The 21,764-nt window shown below is 51.0% G+C and overlaps 1 protein-coding gene across 2 annotated transcripts in view; it reads right to left on the reverse strand.

Moving 5' to 3' along the window:
- Window positions 1-153: 153 nt before the first annotated feature.
- The window catches only part of gli3 (GLI family zinc finger 3), a 56,096-nt gene continuing 34,485 nt past the window's right edge, over window positions 154-21,764 (reverse strand). Inside the window, exons 1-12 of one of the 2 annotated variants that reach the window (XM_085939263.1) lie at window positions 17,056-17,140; window positions 15,752-15,963; window positions 14,131-14,289; window positions 11,611-11,812; window positions 10,336-10,564; window positions 9,698-9,811; window positions 9,238-9,378; window positions 5,696-5,845; window positions 5,452-5,616; window positions 5,100-5,381; window positions 4,077-4,455; window positions 154-3,979 (exon numbers count right to left, since the gene is read on the reverse strand). In XM_085939263.1, coding sequence (XP_085795389.1) covers window positions 1,755-3,979; window positions 4,077-4,455; window positions 5,100-5,381; window positions 5,452-5,616; window positions 5,696-5,845; window positions 9,238-9,378; window positions 9,698-9,811; window positions 10,336-10,564; window positions 11,611-11,812; window positions 14,131-14,289; window positions 15,752-15,963; window positions 17,056-17,057 — 4,260 coding nt within the window. In that variant the 5' untranslated portion in view covers window positions 17,058-17,140 and the 3' untranslated portion in view covers window positions 154-1,754. Of the gene's footprint in view, window positions 3,980-4,076; window positions 4,456-5,099; window positions 5,382-5,451; window positions 5,617-5,695; window positions 5,846-9,237; window positions 9,379-9,697; window positions 9,812-10,335; window positions 10,565-11,610; window positions 11,813-14,130; window positions 14,290-15,751; window positions 15,964-17,055; window positions 17,141-21,764 lie in introns of those variants that run through there. The other variant, XM_085939262.1, reaches the window with a different exon arrangement.

Here is a 21,764-nt window from a genome sequence, read left to right on the forward strand (position 1 = left end):
TGGAATATTTTAGTGTTAAGGATTCACTTGTAAATAAATTAAAAGAATTACTTGTGTTGAATTTAACTGCAATAGGTTTACTGCTTATATATATGGTCAGTGTGTGAGGGTCACTTACAAATCTAGAAAGAAAGAAAAACACCAAGTCAAATATAATTTCCATTTTTATTAAAACCATACAAACATTTGGAGTCAAGTTATAAAAGAACTGAGCGAGCGAGCGGCCCCTCTGGCCAGCTGGGCCGATGAGGGAGGCCCAACCCCCTCAAGCACAGGGCCCAGGCGCCCCTGCTGGCCCCCAGGATGTTCATTCCCCTTTTTTCCTACACAAAGCGTAACGTATGGACACTTTTTTTTTTTATAGATATGTATGCTCATATATAGATTTAAAAAAAAAAAAAGCACAGTAAATTGTGGAAACAAAATGAAATGAGAATGCATTTGACAAATCTGGACTTTTTCCATAACTCGACATTTTTTCATATAAATGCTCAATTTTTTTCATGTTTAGTTTTTTTTTGTTCTTCATTATTCACAATGTAAGATTGGCAGTGTTTCTTCTCTTTACTGAAACGTATAAGGCACATACCTCAATGCATTTTCCTTCTTTGAAAGGAAATAGTTCATTTTTTTTCCCCATTATTCATTAAAACAAAAGAAAGAAACAATGCCCTGCGATAAAAACGTACCAGAAAAAAAAAAATTGTACCTCAATGTTTTTATGCTACACTACTTTTGTTATTACGGACACGTAACAAATTGAAAATGGAAAAAAAAAAAAGGCAAGGCAACAATATAAGACTAACACTGGCGACGACGTCTCGGCAATACTTGACGGCGGTACACATTCGGAATTTAAGAGCTTTGGAGAACACAAAATCATAAAAAAAATAATCAAACATCACTGTACAGGATTAAAAAAAAAAAAAAATCATGTGCTGTTGGACCAGCGTCAGCGTCCAGTAAGACAAAAGTACATGTGTGAGTAAGCACCTGAAAAAGGAGAATATAAAAACACTGTTCGACTATATACACTGGTGTACCGCACCAGACAAATTCAACCATAACACTTGATTGTTTTAGCCGAGTTTTCTTTTTCCTTCCTTCCTTTTTTTTTTTGCACAGTACTTTCTCTTAAAAACATCACTGGCTAGAAACACTGACAGGTTATCTTGTTTGGGAAACCTTTTCACCCATCAGAAACTGTTCAAGTCTTCCTGAATTTGTCAAAACATGATGCAACCAGCAAACAAATACTTGAAAATGTTATCCTCCAAAGCCAGTTTGGCCTAGTATCTTAAAATTTGGTACAACTCATGAGTAGATTCCCCCGAAAATGTCTCAAGAAGCTGAGCCTGAAAAGAACATTTTTGTTGGAAACTGCCATTTCAGAATCAATTAGGCTGTTTGCCGGGATCATTAAAAACGAATACGACAAAATTTGAACTCCCTAAATTTGACAAAAGTGTGACATGAAATGACCAAATATTTGTGACTCTGCTTGACTACCTACGTTGTTATTCAGCTTCCTATGTTGTTGTTTTCTTCCCAACACTGTGTACAGCAAAAAGAGTGACAATACGCAAGAATACTGTTTGAAGTGAACATTGTCAAAAAAAGAAGGTCTTGGAAAAACAGCCTTCATTCCCGAAAAGAGGAATATTATTATTTTATACATCATTTTCATTCCACGTTATCCCTTCACATACACCATTTTTTTGTTCCCGAGAGGAGAAAGAGGAGAAGAGCGGGGACTACTGCATGATGGCGAGGAACTTGCTTTCCTCTGCGAGGCTGCTGAGGAGGGAGCTCATGTCGCCGATGGCCATGTTGTTGACGCCGGGGGCCACGGCGGCCGGGAAGGTGGCCGACGCCCGAGGGGTGGTCAGCCGCGACGACGTCCTGGACAGGCCTTGTAAAACGGAGGGGCTCAACGGGCCCGACACCAGGCTGCCTTGGTCGAAGCCGTCCTCCATCATGACACCAAAGTCCAGAGCGCCGGCGTCGTCCAGGGCGCCCCCGGCCAACGTCCCGCCGTCGATGGTCACGCCTTCCACCGTGCTGGTCACTTGGTCGGACGCGGGAGACAGCAGGGAGACGGAGTCGACCTGACCGCTGCCGTTGTCCAGCAAGTAGTGGTCTTCCACGGTGGGGAATGGGGCTGACTTGAGATCGGCTTGCTGGTAGGAAGTGGGATCACCAAAGCCTTGCTGGAGGTATCCATGTTCTGGAGCCTCCAGTTTCAGGGAACAGAGGTTCCCGCAATTCTGCAGTTGCGGGACTTCAGTGCAGCTTCTGGGGTTGAGATGGTTCCTCATCGAGTTCCAGTAAGTGTTGACAGGCGGGCGTGGGCCTTGCTGATTGGGATGATGTACTTTATCGTGGGAGAAGCTTTGGAGATTGTTTACGGAGGCCCGAGTCAGGGGGTGGCAAGAGACTCTGGTGTTGATGTTCTGCTGGAAGTGGTTCTGCGTTCTGGAAGCTTGGTGCGTTAGAGGTCCATCAGTGGCCTTGGGGAAGTGAGGCCTGGCCAAGCCATTGGGTGCGACTCCTCTGGTCTCCATACACATGTTGGGGGACGTCTCCAGCTTCACTTGAGCAGTGCCTTGCGTCTGGTCGGCCTGGGAGCAACCGTTTTGGAAAGCCAGCGGCGCGTTCTGCTGCACCACCATGTTTCCGTACCTGCCGAAAGGCTCCGACGAAGCCTGCCCGCCGGACCACCTCGAGCAGTGGCGATCTCTCTGTGGAGATCGCTCGGCGCTACCGGAGCTCACTTCGTTCCACTGGATGGGAAGCAAGCTGGGGCTCCTCCTCTGGACCATCTGCTGCTGCTGCTGTAGGCAGTTGTTGGTCTGGAAGTTCATCACCTCCGTGCCCTCCATCAAGTGTTGCGAGCTCTCATTGACGATTTGGTCCTCAATGTGCACGTACGGTCCACCGTCTGCCTGGACTTGGGAGCGGAGATACTGCACCATGTCATCTGGAAGTATATCTTCATCTCCGAGTAAAGAGTACACCTCCCCGTCGCCCTCCATTGCTAGAGCTTCTAAAGCGGCGTGCTCGGCGATGCTCGAGGTGTACGTTGGGTGCTGCGAGCCCCTCTGCAAGTTCCCCTCGGAGCGGGTGTAATTCTGCAGGTTCAGGTTGCGCGTGTCGAGGGGATGTGGCTGCTGCTGGTGGTGGGATAGAGGTGGAAGAGGGTGGAGGTTGCTCAGGCTGTTGAAGCGCTGCACGGGAGGGAGAGTGCAAATGTCGGAAGGTTGCGTCCGCACCGGGTCGCTGGCCCTCCGGTTGCCTGCCACGGGTCCCTCGCCGGGGTAGAAGACCCTCCTCCTGTAGCTCGAATGCGCGCCCAAGCCGTTGGTGGTCTCGGAGCAGCGGTGCGGCCCGACGAGGGGCGGCAACGGCTGGTCGGCCCCGCCTTCGTCCATCATGGCCATGCGGGCTTTAAGGCTCATGCGCTCCAAGTTAGGTAGCGGCGTGGGGGGAGGGCCGCCGGTTGCGGCAGCGTACTTGGCCTTCAGGTGGTAGTGCTGCGCTGGGGTTAAAGTGAGCATCCCCCGGAAGCCCCCGAGGTCGGCGTTACCCCCGGCGCCGCCACAAACGCCGCCTGAAAGTGCGCCGGCGCTTCCCATTGCTCCGCTTCCGTAGTGGCTAGCCTCGCTGGAACGGCGGGAGGCGTCGGTGGAAATGGGGTCGTACGAGTCGGTGGAGCTGAGATTGTGGCGGCGGCGGTGGCGGGAGGCGGCCGCCACGCCGTCGCTTTGGGACGCCTGGCTGGAGCGGCGGCTGGAGAAGCACGGCGAGATGCCCGAGGAGCGCCTGCTGCTGCTCAGGTAGGCCGAGCTCGCGGCACTCCCGCTGCTGTCGCGCCGGTCCCGCAGCAAGTTGAGCACCGTTAACTCGGTCGTGCCGCCCGGCTCGGGGAGAGCGGGGGGTTGAGGAGCGGCTGACGTCCACTGCTTGCCCAGACAGCATCCTGAGGAGGCACGGCAACGGACTGAACTCAAATCTGTTTCCTTTAGCGTCGACAGCTTCTCATCGTCAGTATTTGAGAAAAAGCCACGAGGACTCACCCTTCCCCTGGATGCCCGCAAGCATGGACCCCTTGGGGGGCGGCGTGGGAGCCAGGGGCCCCGGGCCAGGCGTTGTTCCGTTCACCTGCTTCAGCCTCTCCATCTTCAGGTGTTCCATCCAGCGCAGGGGGCGTCCTACACCGCGCCTCGCCCGCAGGGTCAGCGCGGCCACCGTCGCCGTAGAGACGGTAGAGTCCATGACGGGTGCCGGCCCGCCCCGACGGCCCACCTCTGCCTCTTCCTCTCCCTCTTCGTCCAGCTCTTCCCCTGGCGAGCGTCCGGCGCTCACAGTAAGCTGGACTCCACCGCTGGAATAGATGCTGACGGGGGACTGGTCACTGCTGCATGTAGACTGACCGCCAGGGCTTGGCTGAGACGTCTAAGGAGGACACACTGCAGTTTTACAACAACATCCCAAATGGCTTTCACGGCCAAAGACATGGATCGCTTCGCTTGAAAAGACTCGGTGTTCCACCTGGCAACTTTCACAGTCCTTTTAACATTTCATGTTTTGTGCACTTGAGTCAAGCGGATTTGACAAGATCGGTAAATTACACCCCGGAATGGTCGCCGGCCAATCGCGAGACACGCATAGGCAAACGACTATTCACACTCATATTCACACCAATGAACAATTGAAGTGTCTTCGATGAATCGAACATGCGGGAGGAATCTGGAGTACATGCAGGAATAAGGAGAAAATGCCCATCTCACCTGATTACCCACTGTCCTTAGAAGACAACAAGCGCAATGCCCAAGCATTGGATAGAAGAGAACATGCACTTGTTAGAAGAAGTTTGCAGCGCATTCACTTTTTGATGGCTTCGTAAACAAAGTTCCCCCCAGGTGCAGTTGTGGAGAACGACCCGTAAAAGCCGGTGACGGTTTTTAACATTTGCGAGGCTAGATTACGCACGACGGCTAAATCCAGTGTAGCTAGCAAACAACAAACCGCACCAAGTGGGGGGGACACTAAGGGGAGTTCCACAGAAACCAAAAGCCCATTCTGAACAAGAGTCTCACCATGGGCTTCTCTGTCTTGATGGACTTGACCTGCAGACAGTCGTCCTGCTTGGAGGTAACGTGGTTGCTGAACTCCCTTTGGTCGGCGTAGCCGCCCAGGCCCAGCTGTCCGTGGCCGTTGGCGCCCGGCTCGCGGGGCTGCGTAGGGGGCCGCGGGTAGTCCCCGCGTTGCTTCTTAGTGACGTGCGCCTCGGGACCGTGTACCGTCTTCACGTGTTTGCGCAGGGAGCTGGGGTCCGTGTAGCGTTTGGTACAGCCGGGGATCTTACACACGTATGGTTTCTGACAACAAGCGGAATACAACTTTACTCAGACGCACTCGGAACCGGTCGCTTGAGACCAACGCGCGTACCTCGTTTGAGTGCGTACGGTTCTGATGCTTGGCTCGGTCCGAGGCGTTGGAGAAGGCCTTGTTGCAGCCTTCGTGCTCGCAAACGTACGGCTTCTCGCCCGTGTGAGAGCGCAAGTGGGTCTTGAGATTCTCCAGACGGGAATAAGCCTTGGCGCAACCCTCGAACTGGAAGCCAGACAGCATCCGTCATACATTTTTTTGTTTGGTGTAATCACGAGGAGTCGGACACTGGGTGGAGCGTTACCGTGCACTTGTGAGGCTTCTCGCCGGTGTGTCGTCGCATGTGGACCACCAGCATGTACTGGGCCTTGAAGGGCTTCTGCTCCCTGGAGCAGTCCTCCCAGCGACACACAAACTCCTTCTTCTCGCCATGGATGTGGTCGTTGTTGATGTGCTGCAAACACACGAGAACACGTTTCAGTCCGAGACTCGAGAGACCCCGGCAGAATTGGCTTTTCAGGTTTTTTGAATCGGCTTTTGAAAGAGCGTTTTATGAGCGAGCCTCTTTAGGGTGAAGTCAGCAATTGGACACAATTTACACCCCTCATTGACCTCAGCAGATAATCCAAATCGTCTTGAAGGGACTACAGACAATGGAAGCTCTTAAAAGTCTGAAGAAAAAAAATATATCAAGTGCTTTCTTGGAGTTGTCAGGGTCACATCCTGACCGGGCAGGCCTCGACCCCCTCCTTGACAATGGCATCTTTGTCCCGCCCCCTCGGCCCGAGTCTGACCCGGCAAGCATCGGACTTTGGCAACGTCTGCTCGAACAACTGCGCTCATTGGAAAGTGGCCCTCTATTACTCTCACGTGGCACTTGTTTAATTTTAAAGTGACAAAACAAGAAAATGATTGTGTGGTCGATGAACGTAAGTGAAGTCCCCCCACCCTCGCCTCCCGAGATTGATCTCCTCGGTCGGAGGCCCCGGAGCCGCCACTTTGCGAGGGAATCCCCGCGGCGAGCGATCGTTGTGTCGGGCGGCCGCTCGATATCCTCCCGAGAGCGATGGACGGACGGCGCGTCGGCGTGGCGGACGGATCCACGCCGGCGCGCCGTGTTTGTACAAATGAAGGAGGCGCTTGACGGATGTGATGCATGAGCCGGCCGGCTGACAGCGAGAGGGGGGAAAGCTAATGGCAATTCTTATTGGATCAATAATCTCCATGCTGAGCATCGACAAACAGGTGCTGATAGCGGCGGCGCGGCGCTTATTCATCTTCTCGCTGCCAGCTTATCGGACCACAACTGTAAAAACGCCACCAAGATGGATTTAAGGGGTGGGGGCTAACGGGGAGGGCGCTTGCAGTCGCTGTTTTTTCAGTCTCGTCTCAGTCACAAAGAGAGCGGGAGGAGTAATTGACTCTCCTCTTAAGGTATTGGACAATTACCGTTCCGGTGGCACAATGACTGCTAACCGAACGTTAGCATTGTTGACGCTAACGCTAACTGATACAACAAAGTACTCCTATTTGAACTCAACAATGCAGCAACACAAAATGATAAAACTCTCCGGCATATATTCTTTATCCTCTGCGATGAATATGAGTTATGTGTTGTTACGTGTCTGTGGCAGAAACTCCTCCTCTTACTTCAACATAGTTTGGACAACGGGGTGCCAGAGCACTACTTTTATTTTACACGAATCTGAGCACAAAAACAGCACGTAAAGTCTGCTGTCTGTCAAGTGACTGACGTGATCAGCTCCCACTCGGGACGGGCTGGCCGTAAACCAGCCGGGGAAATAAAATAGCTTGATGGAAGAAATAGCGCTAGGCACAAATTGCAGCCCGGGCCTCGCCTCGCGTCTTCACTGGAGTCTCGGTGGTACGCGGCCCCTCATGCATGAGAATGTTTACACGGCAATTCCCCCACAAGCCTCGGGACCCGCGACGTCGTTTAGCTTTTATCAAACGGCCGCCTAATAAATCAGACGCTCTTTTGTGATGTCACTCGCCAAAGCGCTTTGTTGTAAAAGCGCGGGGAGGCGAGGCAGAAGAAGGGAGGCGGTGGTTGGGTGTGGGGACAGGGGGGGCAGTTGCAAGGGGGGGGGCGCAGTTGGCATGTGTAATTCAGCGCATTCTTTTCATCTCGCGGCAAGATACTCCATGCCGATAAGCGGCCTAATCCTTCTCTCCATCGAAAAGAAAAAAATCTGCATTTTACCAATTAAAGGCCTGTGCCTGCAGTTAGACGAGGGGGGCGGGGGGGCATGGCGTAATGGCATTTTTGCTCGGATACTTGACATTGATGTGCTTTCAACATTGGTGAAGCAAACAAGCGCCCCCTATGGAGGTGACACACATATGCGGACCACCAAGGCCAATCTTAAGACTGCGTTTGTGATCGTTGATGGCACGTTGGGCAAATATGGACTGAGTAACAATACAAGATGGCGTAGAAAGGCCATACCAGGGCATTATGCGAGAGCGGGGAAGGAGGGGGGGGGGGGGGGGAGCACTTGAAGCTCGACATTAAAGAAGCCACCAGGCCTTATCTTGAAAAAGTCGTCCCTCTGGGGTGGGGGAAAAACGACAGGGAGGGAAAATGAAAGTGAAAATGAGAGTGGGGGGATGTTGGGGGTCCCCCCCCCACCCCCCCCCAAAATCAAGAGGGGGGTCCAATTGAGCAGGCGAGTGCCACAAATGGAATCAATGAAATAAAGAGCGCAAAGTAAAAGTGACACCCGCCTCGCTTGTGCTGACTGGCGCGGGCCGATAAGTGAGCTAAATTGCACAGATCTCGCGTTTATCTTATCGGCAGCGCCGATAAAGTAGCGCCGCGCCGCACGACGCCGTGCCGCCTGCGTTTGGCGTGTTTGAGGCTTGCAAAATATGCGCCGAGAGCTTTTGAACAAGGTGGAGCGCGACGAGGGTGGTGTGAAGGCTTCATTGGCAAAATGAGGCCGAGCGCAAAGGCGCGGCCACGTTTCAAGGCTGTCCTCACAGCAAATAGGAACAACTTGGTCCCCATCCAAATGGATATTGTCGGAGGTCTACACCCGGCCATCTTTTTTTTTTCCTCTCAGTTTCCCCCCTAAAGCAATTTCAGAAGACAAATGTGGAGGTGGGGAAGGGGGCTTCTATTGTTTGCTTATATGGAATCCCCCCCCGTCCGCCCCATCAAGCCGACTGCCCCCCTCCCCTCTTAAACCCTCCAGCAGCCTTGTGAGGGGGACCCACTGTGGTCCAAATACTGTACTTATCCTATTACCGAGGGAGGGGGGGAGGGGCACAATGCGGAAAAGTGCGGGTTTTTGTCGGGGGTTGGCTTTTTAATGACATTTGCGTGGAACGTGAGAAGTAAACTCGGCAAAAGAATACGAGAAAAATGGATTTGGCTGAGAATACGAAAAGCGAGAATAGCTCATACGTTGCGGCCACCTGCTGCGAGGGGATCTCCTTCCTTCCTCCCCCCCGGCTGCGAGAGGCGCAAGAAGTTGTCAAGCTCCTCAAAGCGTTTGAGCCTCGCCCTTCAAAGGCGGGCGCCCGGCAGGTGAGGATATCAATTATAGATAGAGGTTACCACCACGATTGCCGTGTCAAGACGCAGACGAGACAAGCGCGCAGAGCGCCGGATCTTTCTATCCTCATCTTCTTCCCGCGCGCCCTCCTCCAACTTGCTGTCTGACAGGAGATGATTTTGTTGGCTGAGCACTGTGACCTCACAAAGAAGCTTCACAGACACACTTGATCGCTCCTAAGAAGTATCACTGACAAGTGATTGGTCCCCCCTCCCAATTAATTTCCATTAAAACACATCATACCTTCTATTTTTTGGACTTTTACCTGCACGAGCTGCTCCTGGGTATCAAACTCCCGGCAGCAGTTCTCCCAGTGGCAGTTAGTCTCGTAGACCACCTCGGGCTCCTGTTTGCCGTCGTCCTTGTCGCCTTCCTCCTTGACTAGCGTCATGCCGTCGGGGTGATCCTGCCACACAAGCGCCGTCACTTCAGTCAAGCTGCCGGACAAATCCACTGGCCGAAAAATGGCAGGCTGATATTAAACGCGGGGGATATTTTTTAATCTGTCCCGATGCTGGAAACAGATCTTGAAGTTCCAATTTTGAAAGCTCCATATCATGTCCTTCAGGTTTGGCATCGGCGAGGCGAGTCACTACTGGGCGCTGGCCCAGAGAATTTGGCCTTGGGAGGCAGACTTTGACTTTTACGGCTTTTTTCCAGCATGGAGGGGGGGGGGGGGGGGGGCTACTATAGTTACGTGGACGACTTGCTTTTTTTCTAAGTACCTGCATGCTGAGCGCGCCCGGGCTGGGCATCTCCTCCTCCGGCTTCATCTTGGAACGCTTGTGGTGCATCGGGTCGCCCGTGCTGCTCACCGCCGACTCGCTGGTGGGTTTGGCCTGCACGCGAGAAACGGGATGTCCTCGTTTTGTGTGGTACATTTGACACAACGGCGAGTCAAGACGGAATAGGCCCTTCAAGCGTGGGCCCGCACATACAGTCGGCGCCAGGTGAAGCCAAGTAAAACCCCTTTGGATCCATCCATCCGTGTCAATATTCGCCCCCCCCCCCCCCTTCTCTTGTGATTAATGGAGTGAGCGGCGAGCTGCGATGCTAACAAGCCCTTCGCTGTCGGGCGGCGTAACTCCCGGGAGGACGGACGCTACGGCTGGCGTTTGCGAGGCGTGGCTGGCGTGCGGCACCGGCTACGGTATCTAGAACTGCCGTGATGTGATGAATGGCCAGAGATGGCAAAAGTACTGGCACGCTGTACTTGAGTACAAGTACGGATACAGAAGTTTCATTTCTTCCGTGGCTGTTTTTATTTAGCATTGTATGACATTGCTCCTTATGAAATGGTGTCATATTCATCCTTTTATAAACAAACACACAATTAACCCATTTGTCAAGTTGGCAGACTCACCTGCGAGGAGTCACCCGAGACGGCCGAACGCTCAGCGGCGGCCAGCCCGGCGGCGGCGGCGGCAGCGAAGCCGGACACGGGTCTCTGGGTAGCGAAGGCCGGCGTCGGGTGGATCAGGGGCGGGCTGTGGCCAAAGGCGGAGCCCGCCAAACCCGGCTGACGGCCCATCAGCTGTTGGTGCATATGCAGGGCCACCGGCGTGGGCGGGTAGGCGAAGCTCAACGCCGGGCTAGCCGCAAGCAAACCACAATTGTTCAGATGAGAAGTCAACGGAAATAACAAAATGGCATCGTTCCAGCGACGGCTCACTCGGCAGAGTGCCGCCGCTGCTCAGCCCCGCCCCCACCCACCAGCCAACCGCACCCCCGAGGACAATCTGACAGAAGACGAGGTTGCGCTAATGCCGGAACCAGCTGGCCCAGCGGCGAAGCTTTAGCGGCAGCGGCGACATGCTCGGAGCGGGCGACGATTCGCACGATAAATAAAAAGTGTGAAATTGAGCTTGGTTCATCAAAGCCTTGCAAAAACAGGAAGGTTGATTTCAAGTGCAAAGTTAGAATCCACTGGGGGGGGGGGAGACAGTCAGCTGACTTTTTTTACACAGTCTAGTCGCTCTACCTGGTGATGCAGACAAAAGTTTTGCTTTGAACTCAAAATCAAAATGTCCAAAGCCCATCGGTGTCAAGACTCCGTGCGGGTGAGCTTTTCTCAGGCGGCCGGAGCCGCCGCCTCCCCGGCGGCTGGTGTCAGTCACCCCAGCGGAAAGGACGGGCGGCCAAGGAAAAGAAGATAGCGAGCGGCGGGGGAAAGATCCATGGCCCCACCCGCGGTCATTGATCAGCGATCCGCGCAGGGAGCCTGATCAATCACGCCGCCGACTCGGACCGCCATCCCGATGACAGGACCCAAATAGGCCGAGGCGGCGCACGCGTGACTGATATGACAAGCTGGCGGGCCCCCAAATGCGTCTCGGCACATCGATTTCCCTCCGCGCCCGTAATAAGATCAGCAGACTTATGAACTGCTGAGAGCGAGCCGTCACAATGAATGGTCACCCACGACATTCGATGCTTTTCGACACGAGGAAATCTTTTGTCGTCCATTTCTGAAAAAGTGTCCGTGAGCGAGCCCTCGTGCGCTTCTACCCGACTGTGATGTCACACCAGAGCAAGTTTACACAACGAGTTTCTCCGCCCAGTGAGGCCATGACATTGAGTATGGCGTTCATAATTGTTCATTTTGGGCTTATCAATTTGAATTTGGTCACAGGTTTACCTGATGGCTCCGGCCGACAAATGTCCGTAGGATCCGCTGGTGGAAGAGCTGGAGCGCGAGTTGTTGAGCATGGTGACCAGCGAGTTGGGCGAATTGCGGATCATGGTCTGCAGGTCGAAACTGTGCTCCGACAGCGGCGAGATGGGCAGCGGTCGCTTCCTGTTGGGCCTCGACGGCAGCCTGGGGCTGGAGAAGCGAGAACCTGCGAGAAGGACCAAAAAATCTCAATCTTCATTTTGAGCACTACAAAAGTTTTCCAGATGACATCTTTGTCAATCACGCGACAAAAGCGATGGCGTGACTGAGTGCTCGGCTGTCACTTGATGCACTGCTTGCATTTCACGCCGAAGAAAACAAGCCTTTCATGTCGGGCCGAATGCTCCGACGTTGTATGCTAATACGTCTCCCGGTCCAATTTGACTCCTCATTCAGATGCAATCAAGGAAAAAAAAAAAATGGTTTGAATGGGTAAAAAAAAAGGCGGCCGCCATTCTCTGCTCATACGCACAAAGAGCCACGGGTGGAGATTAAAACATGACTTTTGTTGTCTTTTCACACGGCGATGTCACAAACAAGACGGCGAACAACAGTGGGAGGTTGGGGCGGAGGGAATGAAGAGGGGGGTGGGGGGCAATGAAGGGATGCGGCACTGTGACACAATGACTTTGTGACTCAAGACTCGCAAATAAAACATTTCGGCTTGTTTCATAAAAGGCAAACAAAAACGGCTTACGCAGCCTAAATCACCCGCCGCCACCCCCCCCCCCCCCCTCGCACGCACACACAGCCACCCCCGTATTTACGTCCCCCACAACAATCCATCCATCTCCCAAATGTAAATGCTCCGTCTCTTCAGTTGACACATCCAACGATTACAGAACGCTCCATTCACATGTTAATCAGCACGTGTGTGTGTGTGTGTGCGTGTGTGTGTCAAAACTGTTGTGGCGGGTTTGTACATAAGGGTTTAAGCAAAGCAACAACTACCTTTACATAAACAAACATGGAAAAAGTATTGCCAAGTCTACGATTACCAAGCCCTTTCCACAACAAATCCTCAAACTGATCCATCAAACTCGTGTCTTGCTCCGTCCACATTTGAGAGCATCGTCCATCGATCGAGGACACCCGCCTCCAATCGGGACTCATTTGGGCAATGAGTTTGGTAACACGCTCACCTTTAAATGGCAGCTTCAAAACAAAATGGCCGACTTCCTGTTCAATTTCTGACATGAAAAATCCATATGGGTCTGGCAGTAATTTTTAGAGGTTCCCAAAAAGGTTTCCAAGATCGATTCTTCGGGGTCTCTGAATGTGATGTCAATGTCTTGATTTGATTTAGATTTTATATTGATATATTTATATATTTATATTGATTAAATTTGATTTGATTTTATATTGATTTTTGTCTGCTTTCCGCCACGGCATCCTTCTGTTTGGCGGGTTTTTGGAGGCTCTGTCAGTCCGCTGTCGTAATCCTTGCGCGGCCATAGAAATTAATGAGGCGGTGCATAAGCGGACCGGCTGTCCATAAATCAAGAGGAAATTAGAGGGACAGTTGTGCTTCGGGGGGCCGGGACGCCCCTCTCTCTCTGTCCCGGCGTGAGGCCGATTCATCATTTGAGCGGCGCGCTAATAAACATCAGTCCCGAGAGACTTTTCTATCCCGGGCGCCAGCCCAGTCCAACATGCGGAAAAGTCTCCTTCACCATCTTGAAACATCTTCGGAATGAATATCAGGGTCTTTCTTCACACCGGGTCTTTAATGACTATTTCTTGTTGATATTTTGTAATGTAGCGCTTTTGATACAATTAGCTTTAGCACGATGCTTGTTTGTGTTCACTTTTTCGACTGACTAATTGGCTAGCAAACCTGAATTTAAACATGTACTTGTGATGATTAAAGAAAGTAGGTTCTAATCGACCAGAAATTGGACAGTGAATCCAATCACGCTATTATCCGAGCATTTTGGCACTAATTAGGCAGTGGGAACAGAGACACAAGCCACGAGGCTAGCAGGCCCATTGTTACTTTAACACAGCTCACACTGTCGCTAATTACGCTCCAGAAGTCGCCCTCGTCCAGATTATCACGGAAAGCCTCCTAATGGAGTCCATTCTGTTGGTATTTTAGCTGCCGATGAATTATTAGCCACCGATGATCACAAGCCGCTTTTAAGTAAAGAGCGGCGCACAGCCGCTTAAACGTGCCCCTAATTGTTTTGTTTCACTCCATTAATCTTAAAACGTGACAAAGAAGAAAGGATTTCCCTCGTGATGAATGGCGGGACACTCCGATTGTCGCTTAATAGCAATTAATTTCCCGATAGCCGCGCAAACTTTGTCGACTTTTAATTAGTTTGTCGGCAAGACGACGAGGCGCCGCCTCGACCTCGCCCCGCTTCCTATTTAGCTAAGCATCAAGCGTCAGCTTTTCATTTAAAAAAATTGGAAAAGTGACTCCATCTTGTAAATTTTCAGATATTTTCTGATGGTGTCTTGTCTGCATTTTGCACTTACTGTCCATGGCCTGCAAGTACTCCATGTGCAGGGCGTTTGCGGCGCTGGCCCCGGCCGAGGTCACGGACGGGAGCAGGTCGGCCGAGTAAGGGCTGCGGTGACCCGCCAGCAGCGCCATCTGGTGGTAGTACTCGGAAGGCGTCAAGCCTGCATGGGGAGCTGAACACAAACAAGTTCCCGTTGAAAATGCGCAAAGCACTTTGTAATAAACCCTTTGATTTTTTTCTGATATGATCCTGCAACAGGTCCAACCGACCCATCCGACCCGGTTTTGAGATGTTGATCTTTTTTTGACGTCGAGTGTTTTTGTTGGCACGTGTAGCTAGCTATCTGCCGCGCGCAGATAGGCAAGCGGCAAAACAAAAGGCCTAAACCTTGGCCGCACGCAGCAGCGCTGGATATCCCGCCTTCATTCGCCGAGTCCTTCCCCCTCGTTATGGCGTTCCGTAAGTCCTTCAACCGTTGCCTAAAAATAAACATCTGGTGCTGGTGGCTTTTCCTTATGCAAATATTCCCTGAAAGAAGACGGCGGGTTTGGATGCAAAGATGGAATGTGTTCAGAACCACAGAGTTCTCCCCCCCCCCACACACTCTCTCCAGAAAAGACGCGATGAGGAGATTTCCTGCATGCGATTGGCAGCATAAGTGGGGGTGGTGGGGGGGGAAGCTAAATTAATTTGATCTGGGTATTATATCCTTGTTAGAAGTGGGGAGTTTGTCGATTGTCTGAGCGGTTCCGCCCGAGCTTTGCATTTGCATTGAGCCGTAATGTGGCCCATTCAGGAGGACGCATGTGTGCGCGCGGCACTGAGAAAGAGAAGAAGAAGAAGGAGAGCTTTGCTTGGCTTTCCAAAGAAGGAACGCTGGCATCCTAGTGCCATCCTGAGGGCAACTTGCATGTGTGTGTGTTTGTTCTTGGGCACTTTTGCTGCTGATGGAACACACAATGAGAGAACGGAGGATCCCACCCACTTTTAAAGCTCCATTAGATGCCGTTCAGTCATTCATCAGCACTCAAATGCTCCTTTTTAAGTGTCCAATAAGAAGGCGACTTGCCACGGATGAGTTAATTAACCAGAGCGCTGATTAAAAGAGCTAATTAGTGTACTGATCTATAGCATAGAGGGGGGGGTGGGGGAATTAAAGTGAGACTCATCAAGAACTAAAACCAAAAAAAGGGTGTACCTAATGAAGTGGTGTCATTTGCACAAGCACGATTTAAACTGATGCAAACAAATGAAAAGAATGAATTCAAAATGTTCGCATTCAAATATGGCGTCTATCAAATGTAAACATATTTTCATCAAAGACCTATTACAGATCCCGCCTTCCCTTCCCCTGCTGTGGTTGAACAGTAAGTGACCCTGCTGGTCTTGGACATGACTCACAGATCAAAAGGATTAGCCTCCTGCGCCACTGAGCCCCCCCCCCCCCGCATCACATGACCCTCATCAGCCGGATAGCATCTGAGCGAGCCCCTGGGTCCTAATAGAGACGGATCTGCTTGCCTCTCACCCACCAGGAAATAGCCTGATCCCGGCAATCGGGTGCGTCCTGATCAAAGCTGACTAATCAATAGCAGCGATTACCCGACCACATTTTTTTTTTTTTCAGTTCTCACCATCGGCAGGGCTGAGTCCTCTGGTGGCCGACAGCACGGAGATGGATGGGCTGGCCAGGGGCTGCAGGGAACGCAGGTAGTCCACGTAGGGGTTGATGTACGGGTGCGACGGGTGGAAGGGAGACTCGGCCCCCACCGAGGGGTTGCGCTGCGGCGAGATGCGGATGAGGGAGATGTCCGAGAAGGCCGGACTGCCCGCCAGCGCTGGAGGCCTGCAGAGGGGGGGGGGGAGAACAAGATCCGTCATCAACTTTGAAACATGTGATCAACCCAATAATGAGCACATCCAAGGAACTTATTCTCTTCATCTTTTCTGATGTGTGCAATAAAAGCGGACAAAAAGTTTCTGCCGTCTCCATTCTCGTAATTGGCTAGGAGGGGTAGGAAACTTCCTAATGACGGCCTTCATCACAAAGGCCTCTCTCCCCCCCTCGAGGACGAGGAGAAATCCACATATCAGTCGCACATTAACGGGTTGAGAGATTAGACCGAATTAGCCCCTCTCCGCTTCCTCCTCCCAGCAGACCCTCGTACGCTGCGACCAAAGACCCCAGGAGGAAGCCAGTAGAAGTGAGGGAGGGGTGAGCGAGCGAGCGAGCGAGCGGCCAGACGTGGCCGAAGAGTTTGTCTCGCCGTGACCTTGAGCCTCGAAGGGGGGCGAGCGGAACGGCCCAATTACGACCTCCGCCCCGTTCCCGATCCCCCCGTCGGCCCTCCACGCCACAGCTAATGAAAGAGCTCAGGCCCGGGGCCAATAATGAGCCCTGCACACATTATTAAAGGTCACACACACACACATGCTTGAACACACACTCACCGCTAACAGCGCCTTTCTGTAATTAGCCCAAAGGGTCTGCTGGGGTGCGTTCAAGGCTTTCACTGCGCTTGAGTGTGTGTGATGACATGTCTCACACACATCAACACTAAAGTTATACTTTGATCCCGTTTTTTTTTTAATCATTTCATTCCACAAGCTTAATGCTAACATCAGATAGCATCGATAATGCGGCGATACCAATTGAACAAAAAAAAACACAATATGTAACAGTCATACAGTGAATTCTCAATCCTCTGCAAAGAACGACAAATATGAGTGCCGTACTGATGAGCTCAGAGGAGTCATCACCGTATGTTGCTACAAAGTCCAATATCGCGTGCGAGAGCGAACCGAACGAACTGTCCGAAGCCAACGTGTCACTTTTCCCACACCTTCACAAAGATTTACGCAGCCCCCCCCAAAGCCCCCCCCCCCCCCCCCGATGATGTCTAGCCGACAGCATGCAAGGAAAGGGTTAGTAACGCACATGTGGAATCCATTTCCTTCCCCGTGGCTCAAAGCGGCGTCTTTTACGACGAGACATGTTAACACGCGGGGCGGCCACAGGATGTTGTTTTATTCCCGCTCCTGCTCGACTGGATGTGCCAGGGTATAAATATGCCACCTTTTTTTTTTTTTTCCCTCCACGGCGTCCAAGCGAAACTCGTCTTTTGCTCGGAAAGCAAGGTCGCGTCAACGCGGACGCATTTGCTTGACGGCTTCATTCGGAGCACTGAAGGTATCATTGTGGCGGTGGCGGCTGCTAGACCGGACCGGACCGGTATTGACACAGCGGTCTGCAACAACAGGAAGTGCGCCACGCCGGAATACCTCCGCACCGCAAAAGAAACACTAACACGTTCTTGATTTACAAGTGGCGCTGCTTTGATTAGACTTTTTTTTTTTTCTTCGTCCTGCCGCAGCCAAACGTGCCGAAGCCCTGGCCAGGATGATGCTGGGAGTTGCCGGGCACCCGGACCAAATATGCGACCCCGATGGGTGGGGCGCGCCCTCCCCCCCCCCCCGAACATCAAAGGCCTCAGTTGGAACGCGGCGGGGTCAGGCTCTCTACTCAAGGTCCCGTCGAGTTCAGAACACCAACCCGATCGGACGCTTTAACTGCCATCTTTGCTATTTTTGATTTTTTTTTCAGAGGAAATGCGTACGTATGATCCAAATATGGCTTGTCAGCATTTGACAGATTTCCATTCTAGTTTTGAACTTCCCATTGCCGGGCGTTTTTTTGTGTTTTTTTTAACACACTGCAATCAGAGCTCATTCCAGCCAACGAGATAAGAACAAAACAAGTCTACTGAGGAAACATGAAAGAGAAATTACACAAAATGCCCGCAACCCCCCCTCCCACCCACCCCGGAACTATCAAACAAATCAGGGAACAATCCACATCTTTTTACATGCACTGCTTAGAAGGTTCCACTTTGATGAATTTCCACCGTTGTCCTTGCAGGGGGCACCACGGCGAGTTACTCGCATGATTTGTTTGGCACATTTTTTTGTGTTTTTTTTACACCAATGCCCTTTTCTGACACCAATCAAGTATTTTAAGAAAAACTTGAAAGCGTGCAGGAGGGGGTAAAAATTATTTTATTGACACGCTCTTTCTATCTTGCAGGAATGTGAAGACGGTCCGCCGCTCTGGGTTCGACCGAAGAGCTTGACTTTTTTTTTGGCCGCAAACTAGCGAGTAGCATTGTTGTGTTTACAGGTGAGGGCAAGGTGAGAGTCTAAGCGGCAGCGGAATTAGCTGTCAGTGTTTTGACTTCCCGCGGCTCGCCCCGGGCTAGCGGGCCGCTTCACACCAAAAACAGGAAGGAAGAGCATCCATCTTTTCTTTTGCGCGCAGGGGGCTCACCCGGCGCCTGCAGCTAAAGACCCCGCTCCCCCTCCAAACTCCAACCCCTGACCCCCACACACAAGCGTGTCAGGCGAGGGAAATCGGCGTGGTTCCGTGACTCAACCCCGCATGGTAGCGCCCCCCCTCCCTCCCTTTCAATCCGCCGCATCACCGAAGTCGTCACAAACAATAGCGAGTACGCCGCAAGACGGCACAAACGCGCCGCCGGAGACGAGTAATCCTTCCGATTGATCCGAGCTGCATCGTAGAAAAAGCAGCAAGGGAACAAAGGCGAAGCATCAGGTACGAGATGGCAAGAATCTCTTGGCTTTTCCGCCATGAAATCCATCACTGGCTCTTAATACACACTTGGCGGCATTAGTGCGGAAGGATGGAGAAACCCAACAAGCTCGGAAGCGAGCGGAGAAGCTAGCGAGCGGCCGGCGGACCGGCCTACTTTGTGGCGGCCATTTCATCCATCTTGTTGGACTAATAAAACGTCAAGCGGCGCCCCTTCATATTTCATCACGGCGCTCGCATCCGAGGCCCACGCGACGGGGCGGTGTTATGCAGAAAAACGCTAAACGACTGCGGGAAAACTCAATCAATTTATGGTTATACAGCAATTATGTTTTGCTTTCATTAGTGTGATCATTATTTACAATGATAATTACGTTCTATTCTTTATAAAAAAAAATCATAATAAAAAAAATCGCTATTATCAATTATGATAGATTAGATGTCAATATTTTAAATAAAAATAATTTTAAAAATTGAAGTTAAAAAAAAGAACTTTTTTTTTAAGCTGCACTCCACTATATTATTTAATAAAAAAAAACAAGAGTCTTTTTGCCACGAAGCGATCAGCTATCGGGAGGAACGGACGTCACATCTGATAAGACAAACGCTTTTATACGCTGCAAAGTCATTTTGGCTGGTGTAAAAGGAGTGAAATTTGGAGGCGATAAAGAACGGCGGATTTACAACAGCCCGCCTTCCTTTGGCCGGCTCTCCTTGCTCGCTGGCAGTAAGTGGCCCCCGGAGTGGACTCGTCGTGTCTGGACGCCTCGATCAGACTAATGCAAAATCCACGTTTGTAGAGTTTCGTCAATTTTTTCCATAGATTTCACAACCGTATAGGCTAGTCGGAATATAGAGCGCAGTACCACTTTGTGCCACAACACACCTGGCAGCGCTGAACTGGACTGCAAGACGTCACTTAATTAAGAAGATAGAAGAAGCGGCAAAGAAGGATCTCAACGTTACTCTAAACGTTCAGATCCTCGCGTGTATTCTTGGATGCTGTTTGTAAAGCGTTGCGAGAGCCACGTTGCAGGTTTGATTGGTTTAAAAAAAAAAAAAAAAAAGGCAACACAGAGGACACACGCACACACTTGCACACACACACCTGCCTGTTATCAGGTCCCCTCAGACGCGCACCTCCTTTGTGCTCCACGGGGGAGCCGCAAATGGAGACCTCAAACATGAATGGCTGGGGACAAATGACTGCTGCTAAGAAACGCTAATCCACTAACATGCTACAAACAAGAGATGAATATAGCCCTCTCTCCCCTCGCCTTTTGTTAATGTACAGAAATGACACGTTACTTGATACATTTACAGATTAAGAATAGAATAAATCACACATGTCATTTAGAAAGTTAGCAAAAGCTGTTTTGTTAAAGTTAAATTAAAATTGAGGTCAATTAGCTTTATTTAGACTTGATGATGATGATTTAGACTTCATTAAAGTGAACGTGGCTGCTTTTGGAATGTGGGAAGAAAAACAACACACAGCCCAGACTCAAACCCGGAATCTCAGACCTGCGAGGCAGACGTATTAACCACTGCTCTGGCCTTTTGGCTCTCCACTTCAGTCTGCAAATACAACAAGAGTGCACAGAGCAGCCCATTTAGGGTGCTAAAAAAAAAAAAAAAAACTTGCTGATATAATAAAGCAGCTTGAATCTACCCCGTCTATTTATCTCCTTTCTCTGCTGCATTTTCACACAGCGCTGCATAACTTTCTGAATTTTTTTTTTCCCGCCGCTCGAAAATTGAAGAGGCTTTATGTCAAATGCGGCTCAAGCCAGCCTCTCCATATCAAACAAACGCGGCGCGAAAAATTACCGCGGCGACGATAAGGCTGCCAGATAGAGCTCGGAGAGCCGGCGAGGACGAAGAAGAAGAGGAGGAGGAGGGGGAGGGAGAAGGAGGACAGTGAAAGGAAGTGACTCTACTCAATTATACTGCAAAATTGGTATGACTGAATATTTTTCATTCAGGTGACTGATAGTATCAGCCGGGCTGCAATGCAGATAAATAAAGGGAGGCTTCTGTCAAGAATAAACACCATTAATCATGAAGAGAGCCACTGCGTGACCGCCTGTCCCCCCCAACAGCCCCCCCCCCCACACCCCCATCAGCACCACAAACGCAGGAAGTGGGAAAAGTCGAAAAGTGAGGCGCCAACGGACGAGAGGTGACCCGCGACAGTCGAAGAGGAAGCTGAAGAAGTGGACGGCGCATGTGTGACAGCGCCCCCTATCGTGCTTAATTATGACTGTGATTTATTACGCAATCGTTCTCCGGCTTGTAATATTTTATTCTCCGAACATTCCAATCTTACAACTTTTTTTTTTATCTTCCGTAACTTTGAACTTTTTCTCTGCAATAAAACTATGCAGACCATCATGCAAGTGCTAAAGAAGACAACCATCCAAATGTAAGCAAATATTTGAAAAACACGCATATTTTCTTTTTACAACCAAACTACACAAGAGCCTTTTGTCTTCCTATTGTCTTCCACTATGCATGTGTGTGTGTGTGTTAGAGTGCACACGCTCAGCTTCATCCCATCTGGATGGGGGGGCCGGGAGGGGGAGCTGGTTTGCGATAAGGCTGCGCTCTTTATGCTAAGTGCCGCGCCGCTCCTCCATGCGCAGATTGGGCGCTCTGACAACAGTTTATGTAAATAACAAAACAGGGCCACATCCTTGAGAAACACAACACACACACACAACAGAGGACATTGTGCGTGAAAGTTAGCAATAAAACTTGGCACAAAAATATGCATTGTGGTGGAATGTAGAGTCGATGCTAATTCCGAGATTCTTGATAACGGTGTCGTCCCACGGGCAGTCTCAAAGCAACATTATGCGAGTGTGTTAGCATAGCTTAGCTTTAGCGCTTCTGACTTTGTCATAACGTTGCAAATGATATAGATGGCGCACAATTGGGTCCGGTCTTTTACGGCCTCTGCGTGCGTGAAACCCTCGCGCAGCTGAACAAACACACTCCCGAAAGAAAAATCCAAAGTACACACCCTGCCCTCGCTATCC

The sequence above is a fragment of the Syngnathus leptorhynchus genome, chromosome 19 (genome assembly GCF_054491065.1).
Source record: "Syngnathus leptorhynchus isolate UIUO chromosome 19, UIUO_Slep, whole genome shotgun sequence".
NCBI classification, from domain to species: Eukaryota; Metazoa; Chordata; class Actinopteri; order Syngnathiformes; family Syngnathidae; genus Syngnathus; species Syngnathus leptorhynchus.